The sequence below is a fragment of the Pogona vitticeps genome, chromosome 3 (assembly GCF_051106095.1).
Source record: "Pogona vitticeps strain Pit_001003342236 chromosome 3, PviZW2.1, whole genome shotgun sequence".
NCBI lineage: Eukaryota > Metazoa > Chordata > Lepidosauria > Squamata > Agamidae > Pogona > Pogona vitticeps.
In genome coordinates this window covers 51,068,967-51,086,956 of record NC_135785.1, presented here as the reverse complement: position 1 = coordinate 51,086,956, position 17,990 = coordinate 51,068,967, and the positions used below count along the sequence as shown (strand labels likewise).

The 17,990-nt window shown below is 40.5% G+C and overlaps 1 protein-coding gene across 2 annotated transcripts in view; it reads left to right on the top strand.

Moving 5' to 3' along the window:
• Positions 1-5,546: 5,546 nt before the first annotated feature.
• The window catches only part of AMER3 (APC membrane recruitment protein 3), a 29,229-nt gene continuing 16,785 nt past the window's right edge, over positions 5,547-17,990 (top strand). For both annotated transcript variants that reach the window (XR_012085664.2, XM_020803077.3), the window contains exons 1-2: positions 5,547-5,887; positions 8,257-11,271. Coding sequence is in view for 1 of the 2 variants with exons in the window: in XM_020803077.3 (XP_020658736.3) it covers positions 8,278-11,265 (2,988 nt within the window). In the remaining variant the exon portion in view is untranslated. The remainder of the gene's footprint in view (positions 5,888-8,256; positions 11,272-17,990) is intronic.

Genomic DNA, 17,990 nt, shown 5'->3' with positions numbered 1-17,990 from the left:
TCCAGTTGCCATGACTTGACTTCCAGATAATTCTGTTGTCATGTTCCCCAGACTATTTGGATAAGTTCTGTTTTCTGTCATGTCGGAACAAGCAGACATGTTTTGCTTGATTCGGTAAAAGGTAAAGGTCCAGTCATGTCCGACTCTAGGGCGCGATGCTCATCCCCGTTTCCAAGCCATAGAGCCAGTGTTTGTCCAAAGACAGTTTCGGTGGTGACGTGGCCAGCGCGACTAGACACGGAACACCATTACCTTCCCACCGTGTTGGTACCTATTTATTTACTCGCATTTACATGCCTTTGAACTGCTAGGTTGGCGGGAGCTGGGACAAGTGACAGGAGCTCACTCCGTTGCATGGATTCAATCATACGACTGCTGGTCTTCTGACCCTGCAGCACCAGAGGCTTCTGTGGTTTAACCCGCAGCACCACCAAGTCCCACTTGATTAGGTAGATAAAGACAAATATGGAAAGTTGGGGAAGTGAAATAATAAATTCATCAAAGCATTGGTACAAAAGTATTTTGTAATATAGACAGCTGTCAGTCAATGCCAATTAGGAAAGTTCTAAGAGAAAGTTGAACTTAGATTATATTATGTTATCCCAAGTAGTTAATCTCTTAGGCTACTGAGAGTAATTTGTGCTTAATACAGAAAAAGAGGAAGAAAAGTAAATTCATGTCTGTTGTTTCTACTCTTCAGGGTAAGCTAAGAGTGGGGCTGACTGATACTGACTGCTCAAATGCTAGCTAACACTTGTAGTTATGAGCAGAGCGGGGGGGAGAGAGAATCATAATAGGGCAGTGCTTACACTGCTCTGAGTAAACAGAAGTCAAATTTCTGAAATCATTGATTGTACTTCAGGAGATACAGCAGAGGGCAGGGCAATAAATCTGACAGTCTATACTGTTGTAGGATGTGATGAAAGGCACAAGAGTAGTTGTGATACAGTTCAGAATTTGTGTAAAACAAATCAGGGAAACTAACATAGATCATGCTGCTTTTTGCTAGATGGATTAATCTGAAATGATTACCGTTCAGCAGTTCTGCTTTCACAAATGCCATTTCAGTTTTCTGCTCCACAAACAAACATGCATATAAAGAGCAACTTCCAGACTGCTGGCTTGTACAGATTGCATCCCAACTGTTGCTTGCTTAGTGTAAGACAGCCAGGTCATCTGTTTGTGTTTTCCCTATTTGGCTACCCGATACCTGCCGTGTCAGTTGCTCTGTACTGTGATATGGTTATCTGCAAAATGTGAAATGGAGCATGGAGATGAATGTAGGGTAGAAATTCATATTCTGCTCTAAACTTTGCCAGCTCTTTCAGCAGATCCCTTTAATCTCATTCAACTGGAATGTTCTGAAGCATGTGCAACATTTAAGTATGGAATAGCTGAGAAAAGCTAAAAAGATTGGTGATACAGAAGAACAGCAGCTTGTATCCCCTCAGGTATTGTTGGACTATAATTTTGATTATCTCTCAGCATGAGCTGGCCAGGAATGATGGAAGTTGTGTCTAGAGGACTAGGTAAAGCTAAAGGTAAAGTTTGCCCTTGACATTTAGTCCAGTTGTGTCCGACTCTAGGACGCGGTGCTCATCTCTGTTTCCAAGCCATAGAATGAGTGTTTTGTCTGAAGACAGTTTCCGTGGTGATGTGGCCAGCATGACTAGACACAGAATGCTGTTACCTTCCCACCATGATGGTACCTATTTATCTACTCAATTTATTTACATGCTTTCGAACTGCTAGGTCAGCAGGACAAACGACAGGATCTCGCTCTGTCACGTGGATTCGATCTTACGACTGCTTGTTCCTCTGACCTTGCAGCACAGAGGCTTCTGTGGTTTAACCCACAGCGCCACCACGTCCCTGTCTAGAAGACTACTCCATGTCTATTCTTGCTGCCAAGGAGATTGGTAGTCTTTCAGCAGAGTTTTGATGGTCCCCAACCTTAGCAGGCCTCAGAAGAAAAGTCTAAGAAGAACAGCCTCTTAGGTTGCAAAAATGATGGGTTTACGTGTGAGATTGCTAACCTGAGACATTTAAGCGGGTTTTAGTTGTCTGAACCAGGGGTGAAATTTCAATGATGCTTCCTTTCAAATAAATTTGACAAATGTGTTGCTTTTTCTTTTCTTTTTTGGCTTGGTGCTGTCAAAAACATGTGGCGCAATGCAAATTCAAGTCAGCCAAAACATGAAAGACTAAAAAAGCCACTTTATTTGCTGTCTTCAGAAACAATCCAACTATATAAAGCACTGTCAGTTGATCATTTTTGAAAGTTTATCTGATAATATAATACTAAAAGATAAAATATTTTCCACAGTCTGTTGAAACACTTTAATAAGAATTTTCGTTCATTTAAAAAATGACAATTGTTAGTGTTGTGGAAGAACTAAGAATATATTTCTCATATCACCATCTTGAGATGTTAATGCTATCAGTAGATTCCTTCCTTCCTTCCTTCCTTCCTTCCTTCCTTCCTTCCTTCCTTCCTTCCTTCCTTCCTTCCTTCCTTCCTTCCTTCCTTCCTTCCTTCCGGTTATCAGTTGTCAGTTGCTTCAATGGTCTGAAAGTTTTCAGGTCATGTATCATAGTTGCCAAAATCAGTTTCAGAAATGTATACAATGTTGTAAAATCAGAAAAATGTTTAATCCATCAGATTCATGAAAGTTTTTAGTGAGTTTACTGTTTCATCACTATCTTAACATGGTTATGTGAATCCATCATAAAGCTTATGATGATGTGCTGATCACAAGGAGATTTAACATTGTGATGTACTAGCCAATTTAAAGATTGCCTCAGGAAACACAGCTTACAAAAATGGGTTGTTGACCAATATGTGAACGATCAGGCACAGAGATAATAGACAAATTAAAGTATTCTATTTTGCTTAAATAATTCAGAAGTGACCCACTTACTGTGTTAGCTGGAAGCTAAATGACTTTAGCATATATTCTCCAGAATCCAGTTAATTGCAGTAATATAAAGTAATGCAGGTTTAACTTTGTCAGGTATTATGACCAGATAATACAAACTGTATAATTCAATTGTGTAATAGACTGCGTGTAGCTAATCATGTTGAGAAGAGATTGCAGATGAAACAGGCAATACAACTGGAGGTTTCTGAATAACTACCATCAACTATATTCCTCACTATTGTCTTTTCTTAAATGAAGTTAAACTCTAAACAGTGTCTAATGTACCATTTGAATGATCACTCTGGCTTTTCAAACAAGCTGTTCCATGGTTGACAGTTGGCTGATCTTTTCCAAGAAATCTTATCATCAGTCAAGACATATTTGGAAGCAAGACCACAAGACATTGTATGTGTATTTTCTTCTACAAGGGTTTTAGCCTTTGTAACATGGACATTACATGGATAATCATACAGTATAATATATTCCAGCAAAAGAAGTGGATGCCACTTTTTTTTGTTGCTTTAAGCTTTTCTGAGTATTGTCAGTATGAGATGCCCCTGTTCTTACAGAGCAAAATATGTTTTTTCCTGATGAATTGATATGTTAGTGGTCCACTGTGATTATCCCCTATTTCCTGAACAAGAACAAAAGCAATGATCCCCAAATGTGCATCTAAAATCTAGTTAAGATGAAAAAGCAAATCTAAGCATGATATGTTTTGGTGTTATATGTCAGCTTCAGGGATTTTGAGGAGTTCTCTCTTTTTTGTTATAATTCTTTCTAAATTGGAAACATTTTAAAGCTTCTCTTCAAGTCCCCCCCCCCTTTTGGACACCCACTTGCAAAAGTGCTTGTCCCTTGTAGAAGAGTAGTTTGCACTTGACCAGACTTAGATGTCCCCTATCATTGGTGCTGCTTGACAGCTTTAGGGCCTTTTTAGTGGTTGGGGACAGAGAAGAGAGAAATAGAAGTAGTTCAAGTACAGTTCTAATAGATGATACCGGTACAGAGACTGGCTAGACTGGTTTCTTCTGTTCTATGGAAAGCTTCATAGATATGAGAGAACAATTGGATGATTGGAGCAGAGGGAAGAGAGAAAACAATTCTAATCGAGGGCTATCAGCATGTAGGCATGTGGACTGCAAGGAAGAAGATAACAGCTGAGCAGCTGTTTCTGTGCCTCAGTGAAAGTGGAAGTTTAATGCAGAGGAAGGGATAAAAATGGAAGATCTTAGCCATGGACTGGGGAAGAAATAACAAAATGGAGGACTGAAGCCTGTGTGTGAGAGAAAGGGCATCATGTATATACTGTATAGGTCACAAATTTTATGTAGAGGTGAATTGAGGAAATCAATTGCTTTCTGTGAAATGGATAGTATGTCAGTGCAAAAGACTGTGGGTTAATAGGAGTAGCTTTTTGTTTTGTGTCAAATGTATCCCACTTCTGTCTTTTATTATATTCTAGTTGTCTTTCAGGATATCCAGCAGACAGAGTGATGGACTAGGAGAGCAGTGATCAAATCCCTGTTTGGCTATGGAACTGGTAAAATCACTTCTTAAATACCTCACTTACCTTGAAAGCCCTATTAGGGTCACTATATATTGGTTCTGACTTGATGGCATGTAACAAGTTGACTTTTAGCCTCTGTTTGTCTTGTATGAAATTGATGCTTCATTGTAGCAGTAAATATTAGGAGTATCCACACTGCATGATGTCCCTTGCCTTGCCTATTGCACACATTCAAAATTTCAAATGAACCAATGGACCCCGAAAAGTTATTAACTTATAATATTTACTAATTATTATAGCCCAAAATCCTATTGTTGGTTTATGGATTTTTGTATAATTAACAAGATACTGGTTACCTTCCTGGTCACATAACCCTCATACTACCAGAATCTGATCAGTACCTTGTTAATTAGCAATAATTTGCCAGTACCATTTATGTGATTTCATTTATGTATGCCTAAGTTGTGGCTAGGATTCTAGTCATAGAATTCGTCCATCCATCCACTTCATAATTAAAACACACCCTTCATTTCTGGAAATATAAAACCCCAGTACAAATTCAGAAGTGTTCCCATCTTGGAAGCAACCAGGAGCAAACATTTCTGCTTTTCCAGCTCCTTGTATGCTTTGGGTCTAAAGCAGATAAAACATTAACACTCTCATTGGATAGAACTTCATTTGCATGGCTACAGATATTTCCTCCCTTGTTACATCTGAGGATAGCATGCAAGTAATATAACATTAAGAACAGATCCTCTTTGTTGTTTTTCTCCTCCCCTTTGCATGCACTATTTATACAATCTAGGTAAATACTAAAATGTCTTTAGTTATTTATTTTCAAATCTTCCAAATTACAAGAAGCCACAAAACAGGCTTCTCTCTCTATTGTATCTCATTCCATTTCTGCAAAACAAACAAACAAACAAACAAACAAACAAACGAAAAGGTCATGTATTCGCAAAGGCAAAGGTCATGGTTCAGTAAAGCTTAGTGCATGTTGGATCATGACCTGTGCTGACACCCAACAGTATCAGTTCATGTAGCATCTGTCTTTGAAGAGCAGAGATAAACAAAAGGGATACATTTATGAATATTTCAAAATCTGTTCTTTGCAGAGAATAACAAGAATTGTGGACACTTCAGTATGGATGCAAGCAGTTGGTGTTTACCAGCTACAAAGCAGATTGCTGGAAGAGACCTCTGTTCTAAAATTGGCTACACAGAAAAACTTGAAGTCAGCACTGGGGATGCTATCGAATACCTGGGAAGACTGAAAGGCTGGGAAGAGGAGGAGGAAGAGGAGGGAGGGAGAGAAGGGGGGGAGCAGGAGGAGGAGCAAAGCAGCAAAAATCAGCCCCACAAATGCATTACATGAGCTGCTGAATAAAGACACTCAGCAGCATCAGCAACAAGAATATAACAGCAAGGATTTTCATGACTGGTGTGATAAGATATGGTGAGTAGAATATTTTTGTTCCTCATCTGGGTCTTAGATTTTGGTGCAAGGGTGTGGTTGTGTTTGTTTCTCTTTGTCCCGCCGCCGCCTTCTACATGCTTATTTTGAGCTTTTTGCTGGTCTTGGTTCCTGTTACATATGTCGAACCTCCATGTGCACATTCATTCTTTGTGCAGGCATTGGACTGCAAGGTGATGAAATCTGGCAATAGGAAAGCTTTGTGGGCTGCTACAGCAAACTGCCAAATGCAGGCAGCAATAACATGCTGATTTCCTCTCAGGTACATAGCAAATATTCTTGCAATTTGGGGAGGGGGGCTCTTTTCCCTCTGGGGTTAGCCTAGTAATTAGGTAGCTGCTGTACTGGATGCCATGTAGTTGTTCCATAAGGTATGGAAGAAATAAAAATAAACAACCCTCCCAGCTTGAGGCACTGAGCAAAAGGGAGAGGTAGCAGACCTGTGCCAACTCATAATGTAGAATTTGGACATTTAAAAAATCTGGCTGTGAAGCAAATTATTTTCCCACGTTCCTGTGTGCAGCTCTCTCCCAGTCATCCAGTTACACACTGACTGTGAATGACTAATTTCTGGAACTCATCCTCAGATGGAGGGTCAGGAGAAAGGGGCAAGGAGCTATCCATTGTGCTGATGATCACAACCATGTTTTTAAAGATGAAGGGGGAACTATTGATATGTCCATTATTGCTTATGTAAATTCATTTGCACAGACAAAATCGATGGCCTTTTCAAATAATGGGAGGACCCTCATTTAAATGAACAGTTGGTTTTCCATAATTTTGGACTTCTGCTTTATATGTTATTGTAAAACTTAAGTATCGATGCATAGATATGTTTGAAATATAACAAGATAAAGTCAAAGGTTCAGAAGATCCTATTTTTTTCCTTGAGCATATTAATTCTGAAAATAATCTAATGGAGCATTGCATATTTTGGCCTATCCTTGACAGAAATCAGGGACTGACCTGAAACAATATTCAAATGGGATTTCTATTTTACCTCAAAGAGGCAATCATAAAAAGTGCTGATAGAACAAAAAGAAAATAGTGGTGCCAGAAAATACTATGTATTTTCTCTAAGAGTGTTGTCTACTTGTGTTTTTTAAAGAAACACACACACTGTTCCCATCTGACAAGCCAAGACTCTTTGTATCAGCCCTTTCTCATTTTTTTCTTTCAAAATGGGAGTTGAAAGGCTATTATTAGAGCAATCAGTTAACAGTGAGAAGATCAGCAGTTACTGACAAGCACCCTTGCATCCTGCTCTGAAGAAGCAGGACTGGTATAATTACTTAAATTGGCCATATGCCTTAATTTTGTGGGCTGGTACAGCAAAGTGCCAAATATGTACAATTATAAAACTGCATAACAAAAAAAGTATTATTCCAAAAAACATTCTGGAAAGGAATGATTTTTTTTAAAATAGAAAATTTAAATATGCAATACACTTAAAGTATTCCTCAATTATTTCAAATAAATATCAATTCTTTTTCTTCTCAGATAAAACCTCCCACAAACATAACAACATCAAATAAGTAAATAAATAATGAAACAGAAGAGAACAAAATACAAAAATGTTAACAATTTAAAGATTTTAAAATACAGAAGAACAACTGTATACACTAGCAAGAACTACATTGTACATCCTTTATTAAAATGATTAAATCTTTTAATTAAATAGTGACACAGACCAATGTCCAATTTAAGATGAGACTTCAGAAAACGACATTTCAGCTACAGTAATGGTGTTTTCATTGGCAGTTCAGCCTGTTGACTATTTTTTATTCTTATATATATCTAACCATGGAAAATGAAAGCAAATGTTTAAAAATAAGAGGTAAAATAGTCCCTTGCATAGCAAGATCAAAATCCCATGATGGTTCTCAACATGATCATTTAATTCAAATAATTTAAATATTATTTGGCACATAAATGAAGCAAATATTATTCAAAGGTGTTCATTTGTTTGTTTGTTTTTGTGATTTAAACTAAATCAAGTGTTTTTGAAAAGGTAATAGCCACATCTGTGGGACTTACCAATTCCTTCCTAATACTGCCAACCCACTATGAGCATCTTGATTGAGTATCAGAAAAATATATGAAGAGACATTCTCCAATGAGTATGGGCCAGTATCTGCCCCTCCACTTCCTGTCACTTTAGGTGTGTGTGTGGGAAACACAGGAAGTTGATTGAGCCAAGATATGTTTTTCTGCCGCAGTTAAACCTATCAAACTGAAGCCCTTTGCATGTTGACGCATGTAGATTTGGTGTAACATTTTTTTGATGGGGGATTTCTCCTTCAGATGTGTGTGGGTAAGTACTAAGTTTCACCCTGCTGTTTTAATTGTAGCTCCAGAGGTGAAGACATAACATGGAGTTTAAAAGAGGAAAAACGTTCATAAAATCTAGCATGCAGTTGACCCAGGACAAGTTACCTTTAGTGGGTTTGAGTCCTAGAGAGAAGACCAATATAGGAGCAATCATAAAAGACAGAAGCCCTCCTGAAATTGAAACCTCCAAAGCAAGTTCTCCTATAGATAAAAGTGACAGCATTTCCAACACAACAACAAAGACTGGATCTAATGAGAGCATCCTATTGCTCCCAGAATCCTTCTACAAACCTGTTCGGAAAAGTAAAACCCATGACTGTGTTCTAGGAGCTGTAAGCAAAACTGAACAATGCAGCCTCCATAACAACAGCTCTGAGGAGGGCAGTGCTGCTCCTGGAAGAATGAAAGGACGACTCATCAACAGTGCCAGCTTTTCTGGGCTTGGGAATGTCCAGAATTCAAGTGGCAAAAAGGAATCGGTGGTCAACTCAAGCCATTTCTTGAACAGCCCACAGCAGATGATTGATTACCGCAACTTTGTGCCACAGATGCCCTTTGTGCCAGCTGTTGCCAAAAGTATCCCTAGAAAGAGGATTTCTCTGAAGCGATCCAAAAAAGGTCTTCGGGACATATTTCATATTAAAAAAAACAAGCCGGAGAGCCTTGCTATATTGTCAGAGAAGCAAAAAAGGCTTCCATTTCCAGGGTGCAAGTCAGAATTGGCAGGCAAGTTTGGTAAATATTTCTTCAAAGCTGGAGAAACCTTCAATGCTGACTGCTTGGCACAAGACTTTTCTGATGGTGAGTTTCTGTCCGAATCCTCCTATGAGTACTCCAGTGCTCTGTGTGAAGATGTTGCCTCCCTGAAAAGTTTTGATTCCCTCACTGGATGTGGAGAGATCTTTGCCGATGAGACCTCTGCCCATATGGAGCTGGAGGTTAGCAAAGAAATCTTATTGAGGCAGTCTCAAAAAAAGGAGAACCCTGCCATGGGATCTTTTCAAGGTGGAGTGGAACAGCTTGCCTCCCCAGCCCAAAGTGAAGCAGCAGACTTTGCAAAACTTTGGGATAATATCAACAAGTCAGTGCAACTGCATCAGAAAACATTGTTTGATAGGAGGCTATTAAAAATACCTACGGGTGAGCTGGGAAAAGCTAGAAGTGAAACAAGTGCCTCAGTAACAGACCTGCTTTCTTCCCCTGACTCGTCTAAAGAGAGTTCCATAGACACTGGGACCCCAAAGAGTGATAATCAAGAATCCATGTCCACCAGTGATGAAGGTTACTACGATTCATTTTCTCCTGGCCAAGATGATGAATTAAGGGAAGATCAATCTCCTGGAGTACCAGGGAGATTTCCAAGAGACAGCTACAGTGGAGATGCCCTTTATGAGCTATTCTGTGATCCTAACGAAGCTCAAACCAGCCCAGTACTAGATGATGACTTGTGCATGTCTGAAAGCATTTCAGAAAAGGCCACAGACATACCTTTGTCAATTTATAGCTTTCACGTTGGGTCAGAAGAAAAAATGGCTTCCCAGCCAGCCGTTGACATCATCAGCCAGGGTTTCCTTCACAGCACGTGGAAAGGCAAAGAGTGCTTGCTTAAGCTTTGTGACACAGAGCTGTCTCTGACCATGGGGATTATCAACTGGTTGCGGAATAACCCAGGACTGATTTCCCCCCAAGATCTCCCAAAGAATCCTCAGCCACAGTTGAAAAAATTCGGGCAGCCAGTATCCTCAAGTCCTAGCAACACACATCAGAAGATGTACAAAGCAGGTCTGGAGGAAAATAAAAACGAGTCAGAGACATCTTTGGTCAACATAAACAATGGAATTCAGACATACTCTGTAGAGGGAAATGAAAAAAGCCAAAGTGATATTCTTTCATATAACTCACCTCAGGAAAGTTCTCAAGAAAGGGGAGGAACTCTGAGTGGAATGTCTACCCTCATAACAGACAATAGCATATCATGTACCACACAGAGATCAGAGGAAAGTTGGGATGATCTGCTGAGTTCATCTGAAATTGAGAAGATCTCTCTCTTAGAAGAATGCACAGATCCTGCCACTGAAACATTGTCATTGGAAGTCCTAAATCTGGACACAATTTGCCAAACCGATGAGAATGCTTTGGTAACAGATAACCATGATGCAGAGTCATGTTCCTCTTACATGACTGCTGCGACCTCTCCAGATTCTTTAGAGAATGGAGAATTAGAGAATAGAGAAAATGAGTCGAAGGATCAGTCCTGGCCAATTGAATGTGATAGGCCAACAGAGCCACTGACGTTCAGTCATTCCCAAAGCTGCATCAGCCAGACTCCAAAGGAGGATGGCACTGACATAATGCAGCTTTTGGAACACTGTGTCAACCAGGTTGCTTCCCTAAAGATCAACTGTGATTCTGAAAAGAAAGACTTGGATGATAAATGCACTGGAAGTGAAGTGAGCCATCACAGTGACACGTTGGCTCAGTTTGAACAGCAACTGCTGTTGCAAAATGAATGTAGCTGTGTAACTCCTCTGGTACATATTTCAGACCAAGTTAATATTAAGGCAAATGTTGGATATAATGTCCCATCTCTCATGAATCTTGGGGGAGATCTCATTTATGTTGCAGATCAGAAAAACTCAACCATCCTTGACTGTATGGGCCCAGTTGCAAAAAATAAATTAAGCTTTGAATATGCCCAGCTGAATAATCAAGCCCTGTCCTATATCAAAGATTTCAGATTTGAACACTGTACTCAAAATTCTACTGACATGACAAAAATTTGCAGACCCACATTTTTACCACTGTTAAGTTCCATTTGTTCAGACACAGGTGGTGACTTTTCACAGTCTTTCTGCAGAAGAGGTGGTTCAATGGAAAAGCTTTCAGAAGATCAAAAGGGTGGCACACCTTCGTGTACTTATCCAAAATTCCCGTGTAAGCTACTGCCCCAAGTAGCCACTCTTCCACTTTCAGAGGATGCAACCAAAGAGAAAGCAGTGGTGGAGAAGAACCATGAAATAGCTTTCTGATGTAAGGTAAGTTTCTGAACGCAAATCAGAATCATATCTGAGGTAATCTGCAGAAAATTTCTTATAGATTTCTTCTTCATTCTTCACCCTTTAAGTTGATACTTCAGTTTTGTGCCTGCTTGTCCATCCTGTCAAAAATGTAAAATTCAGCAAAGTTGAAGTAGAACAAAGTTGGGGAAAGTCTGTGGCCTTTCAGATATTATTACACAACAGGTCCCAACATCCAAGACTATTGGCCAATGGCTGTGGTGACTGGGGAGTTGTAGTTTGAAACCATCTGGAGAGGCAGATGTTTCCTGGCCTGAGATCAGAGCAATCAGTCTCTGGTTACAAGGATCTGTGGAAACAGAAATCATGAAGTAGACTTGTTAGCAAAATCATATAAAATTAGTCTACAAATGAAGATGGGTGAGGCTGAAGGCCCACACATTTTTTAATGCAAGAAACCAATAATAGAACATTCCCTTGCCAAGACATGTGGAAGAGATTTGTTATTTGCCACAGGTGAGATGATGCAAAGCCGTATACACATTATGTCAGAGCATGTGAAAATTACTTTTTTCTATGGTAGATCCCACAATCCTCTATTGTCGAGAATTCTGGGAATTGCACTAAAAACAGTAACTTTTTACAAGCTCTGAATATGTGCTGATATCAATGTAGCTATATTTGTAAGAAGAATGCTGAATCCAGTATACCTCTGAGTCTGGAGACCTCTGAAAATAAATATATATAATTTCTGCTACAGAAATGGAACATTACAGGTATGATAAGTTCATTGCAGACTGCAGTTTACAAAGTAAAATGCTCCTTATTTTAAGCATAGTAAATGTATATAATGAATAGTGTATGCTCTAGACGTCTTAGTAACATTCCATCTAATAATATAGATCCATGGTGAAGTGGTGGGGGTGGTGATGGGGAAAGAGTTGTTGTGATCCTATGTACTGTTTATGGCTTTAATTGTTGGGACATTTTCACTGTTCTCATTAGAGTATGTGACTCCTGTAGGTTTGCAGTCTAATGGGCCCAAATATGTACATGCTATTCAGGTGGACCAGAAAGGGAACTGCCTCTTCAATATCTGCCCAACTAGTTCTTCCCCCCGCATTTCCAGGCCAGCTGGTGACACTGGAGAGCAGGCATAGAGGATGGATCATGCCCTCTGTGCTGTCATGCCTACTGTCAGAATAGCTCTCTGCACAGCAGAGGCCTCTGTTGGTCTCTGCCTGAAACCCAACGGAGCCTAGATCAATCAGAATGGACAAAAGGTAGTTAGATGGACAGGTTGCTGGCTTTGGTGAAAGGCAGTTTCCTATGCCCTGTTGAGAAGTAACAGAACAAACATGCCAAGAATAGGATTGTGGCAGCTTTGCACTCCATGCATGTTTCCTGTGCAAAGAGTGGTATTCTGAAGAGAAGAATCTCTATGAATTGAGAGGGCTTCATATATCTGTGAAGGTCCGCTAGTCTTTACCTCCCCCGAACCAAATAAACCAGGAGACGCTTTATGATCAAACAACTTGTCTTCTTTTATTAACTGGGGAATGGGTATAGAATCATCCAGTAGATGGGGAACAAACTTCTCCTGCGTGAGCAGCGGCTCTGACAGGGGCAACCAGTCTTCTACAAATGGGTTACTTGACTTCAAAGCCCATGGACCAGCCTGAACCTGTGAGGGTTCTCCGGGTCTGAAGTCATCTGGATCAGGCATCAGTAACAGAGTGATCTCTTCATCCCCTGCATATCCCCAGGGAACATATCTCCCATCAACCAGGGATTCCCAGGGTCCAGGTAGCACCCCATCTTTCTCAGTTCTTCCATATGCCATGCTTTCTTCTCCTCTCTTTCTTTCTCTACTCTCTCCTTTTCCTCCCTCAACTTACGCCTCCACTCACGGGTCTTGGTTTCTCCCCAGTATGACGGGCGTGGGGTCATTCCCCTCTTTCTCCTTTCCTCAGCCTCCTTCTTAGGGATCCGGACCCGCTCCCAGTTACTGGTCCATGGGTCCTGCATAGGCACCCATTCCCATCCACCCGGGATTACATCTCTCGGTGTACTGACCCACTCCCCTACTGCTGCCTCCTCAGGCTCCCTCCTCTCTCCTCCTTTTCCCACCCAAACTGGAGGTGTCTGGGTAGCCATGGATAACCCTTTCATGTCCAGTTCTAAGTCCAAAGTATCCACAGCTTGGTGAATCAATCTGGGTGGAAAAGGTGGAGGAGCTGTTTGCGTGCCTACATTCGCCTTGGGGCGAAACGGCACTCACAACAACACTTCTTGACCCGGGGTGCGGGCTCCACAATATCATCTGGAAATTCTCCAGGGATAGGAGGTGTTCTCCCTTCTCTCCCATTCTCTATGTGCAGAGAGTGGCAGAAAGGTTCGGGAAGATGCGTAGAGCTGGCACACTCCTCTTTTTGTGTTTTTGTGTTACAGCACAATGCCTGACTAGGACTTACTGCTCCTGTAATTCTGGACAGTTAGGAATCTAGCTGCAAAGAGATCCTGGGAGTGATTATGTTTCTGATGGCCTTCACAAGCCCTGAACTGGAACAAGACTAGTGCTGAGATGTGGACATATAGGGAACACTTTGTTTTTCTGGGCCGATGTTACTTTCTGTTAGATGCAGAAAAGTAGAAATACAGCAGATGCAACTGTCAGAAGTGGTAATGTGTCCAACCGTCGTGCTTTATGAGATGAACTGCAAACCGACATTCTTGAACTTGGGGCATTTTCTAATACAGTATATCATTTCACTAGCAGCTGTAGTGTGCCATCAGTTGTTAGTGTAGACACCTGCCAAACCAGAGACATCTCCCTGTTCATATGTTATAGTTAATGTTCCCCCAAAGGGATGGATTTTGGTTTCTGAGGCAAAAAAGAGTGGTTACTTTGAAAATCATTTTAATTATGTACTATACTGTGGTTCTTGTAACTCTGGAACATTGGCATTTTGACTGAATTTGACATGTACATTTAGCCCACACAAGCTCATCTTATCATAGACCATATTTCCAAGGTCACTTCATATGTTATTTTCCCACTACGTAAATGGAGCTGTTTCTGTTTCAAAATAGAAGTGAAGATGTTTTCCCCTGCATGTGCGCAAATCAGGAATTTTGTACATGCTGCAGTTTCCCTGTTTTACTCGCCATAGAATATGCAGAAAACTCATTGCAATGACTATTATATGTCACAAAATACCCTTTCTGACTGAGTCTGGAAAAGTTATTCTTCAAACTACAATTCTCAGAAGTGTCCAGACAGCATAGCTATTTGAATCTGAGCACTGTAGTCCAAAAATGCAGCTTTTCCAAGGTTTTTTTTTTTGGGGGGGGGGAGCAGGGAGGGCTAGGAAAAACACCTGACAAAATGCTACTTTCTTTCTCTAACCTCATTTTTTTCTGTTCCCAAACTCTGGCAACATGGTTTCCTTTGTTATGCATGATTCTGGAAGAAGACATGCAAGGGAACGTGTTGTTCACATTCTAGTGATAATTCTGTGTCTCTCCTTTTCACGGTTACAACTTTTTGATACTCAAGAGAGCACTTCTTCTAGAACCATGTGTCTCTGTGTTTTGGCCTTGAGTTGGCCTGGCAGTTACAAGAAGCTGCTAATTTATTTGAGTGGTGATTTTGCTGAAGCACATTACAGAATATTCTCCGAAAACAACAGATACAGCCAGGGTTTTTATGAGTCCACTGCCATATATCTATGCAATAACTAATTTTTTTCCTGAGCTCTGTTGATTACAAAAGAAAAGGATGATAGCAGATTCCACCTGTCCAAAAGATGGCAAGAGTTGCTTATGTACTATTAACTGTTCATTCACTGCCTCTTGTTGATTTAAACCTAGTCCTTTTAAACAGCTGGCAGGAAAGCCAGTAGGAAGTGGGACAAAGGCAAAACTTAGTGAGCTAATATCAGGCAAAATACAAAGAAACAAAACAAAACAAAACATGTAAGACCTTAAAGATTAACTATTATATTTTAATGTGAGCTTTTGTGGACAAGTGGTTTTTACCTGATGTGCTTGCACAGTCCAACATGGCTACCTCTACTAAACTACAACTATGAAAATTAGTGAGATAAGAACTGGAGCTGTTCTTGCCATCAAGACAGAAAGAATCTCACGGTCAAAATGAGGTCACCCTTTCTTAAAACAGCAAATATTCTTATGCTTCTTCTTGGGCCTTCATCATATGTAACTATTGCGTTAGCATGGTGAAGCAGTCTGACTGGATTTTGTATTTTCCAGAAAGGAGTGGGAGACAGATGGGTTGGGGGTAGACAAAGACAAAGAGAGAAGGCTGATATATTGTAGTTAAGGCTTTTAAAGATGGTATCCTTATAGGGTCCCATTTTCCCCCTCTTTCCTATGTGCTGTAAGAACTTATCAAACATATTTCAGTTTCTGAAATTATCTCCTCAAATTTTGAGACTCACCTATATTTCACTCGGGGGTTTACAGCTAAGTAGTATGATTTAGGGTTGCCAAATGATCAGGGGGAAATGGCTAGACATACTCTTATGCTTTTAAAACAGCTTGTTTGGTAGGAACAAATAGACAAAGCTGTTTGGTGCAGAGCATTATCACTTGTTAAAGCCTCAGATCAAGCTGCTGCTAAAGGCAGAGGAAGAAAACTCAGTAAGAAAACATGTTGAAATGATTTCTGATGGAGAATATTTCATTAATTTATTTTTATATTGTATGTAAACTGCCCAGAGTAGACACGTTCTAGATGGGCAGTATATAAATCTAATAAATAAATAAATTGCACGGGCAAGAGGTTAGATAGTGGTGGACTTGCTTGAGACAACAGGCACTTTGATCTGTGTATCTTTTACTGTATTGTGCAATCCCCTAACCTTGGTCATGGAACTTCACGGGGTAACTAGAGACTCCTTCCTTCCTATCAGAGTGTGGCACAATTTAAGCAAGTTTACAGTGCTGTTATTATACATTGATAGGCTATATTTTGTGTTATGAAGTCAGAACTAACTTATAGCTCCCCTAATAAGGCCTTCAAGATAAGTGACATACTTAAGGAGTGTTTTTACCAGTTCCACACATCCCAGTGAGCTTCTATGACTAAACAAACCCACACCTCCTAAATTTTAGTCCATCACTCTGTCCATGACTGTGTACATTGATAATGTTTCTTAATTTTCCACCAGATTTTTTAGGTCCGTTAATGAGAGAAAAACAAAATACTTTGGTTCTTTACTGTTAGCACTAGAACAGAAGCTGGGAATTTTATTCTTTATTTAGTAGCTAATTTTTTCCTTCCTAGGAACATGTGAGATGACACTGGAAATCAAAGAGACCAGGTCCCATCACCAGTCAGTTACTGGTTCTCTACAGCAGAGGTGGGGAAAGTATGGCTCTGGGTTTTTGTTGTTGAATTCCACTGAGCTTTGGCTGTATGCTCCTGTTCTTGCAAAGAACAAAAGAAAAGAAAAGGAAAGAAAAGGGAGCTGATGCTTTTGGGAGCTCCCAACAACTGCAATTCACCTTTAATAGATTGCAGCCCCACTGCTTTGAATATTCCCAAACCCTATTTTTTTCAAAACAGGAGGTGGATTTTTAGCCATAATTGGTTTAGTCCCTGGGCCTCCATAGGCATCCTTCAGTCTCGAGAGACTATGGTAACATGCTCTGAATCGAGGAGTGTCCACTCCAGAGCATGAAGCCTGGGTAAGGTAATATGGAGGATAGGCTGTTACCCAAGCAGCAGATCCCCCCTCTCCTCATTGCTGAAATGATCCAATGGAAAGGCAAGAGCCAATACAACTGGTTCCAGCAATGTCGCAGGAGTTGGCAGAACGACACATGCTGCCTTCGGGACTCCAGCTCCGGATTTTGCCTTGAGGTTAACTCCTGAAGCCTTTTCCATGAGTGGATATAGCCACAAGGCAGTGGAGGTTTGAAATCGGAGTTTTCCTTCTCCTAGATGGGCTGCCTTCCATGGCTGACGAGCCCCACCTACCCGGCCTATTGGCTGGGTAATGGAGGGCAGGGTTGCAGGCAAAAAAAGGGCTTGCTTTCTTTAGTTCTACATTTGGAAACACCCTCTAGAACAGTGGTGGGCAACTTCTCTGGCCCAGTCCTCTACCTTTCTGTAACTGCCGAGGGCTTCAGAGACCACCAAAAATGGCAAAAAAAGAGAGGTAAAAACGCTCATACACTATGCAGGATAGACTTTGCTTTTCCTACCTGTGAGATGCAGTGACTGAGTGGTGATGGGGCCCAGCCTCTTTCAGTATAGTTGAAGAAACATCTAGCATGTGCACAGAAAAAGAAGGGGAGAAGATGCTAAATTAAACGATGTGATGCTCCATTAAACATTGCTGCTCCTGGCTTGGGCTTTGGATCACTGGACTGTCAGCATCCTATGTTCTCTGATCCTCATCTGAATGTCATCACTGCATATAATATTCTTCACTTTCTATCTGGTTGAAAAGGTTTTCTTTTTCTTTCTTTCTTCTTTTAAAAATAGCCCCCTTTATCTAAAGAAATATAGAGTGAGGTTTTTGGACATTAGCAGTGTCAGATATTATAAGCCATTGTTAGAGCCCTTTCTCAAAATAAAATGATTGATTTATCACCCTGCTTCTTATCACAGTAGCAGGTTTCCATGGATACCAGCTTATGGGGCGGGCTGGCTATGCTCTGGCAGAGCTGTAGAAGCAAATTCCCAGGCTGGTGTACATGTTAAG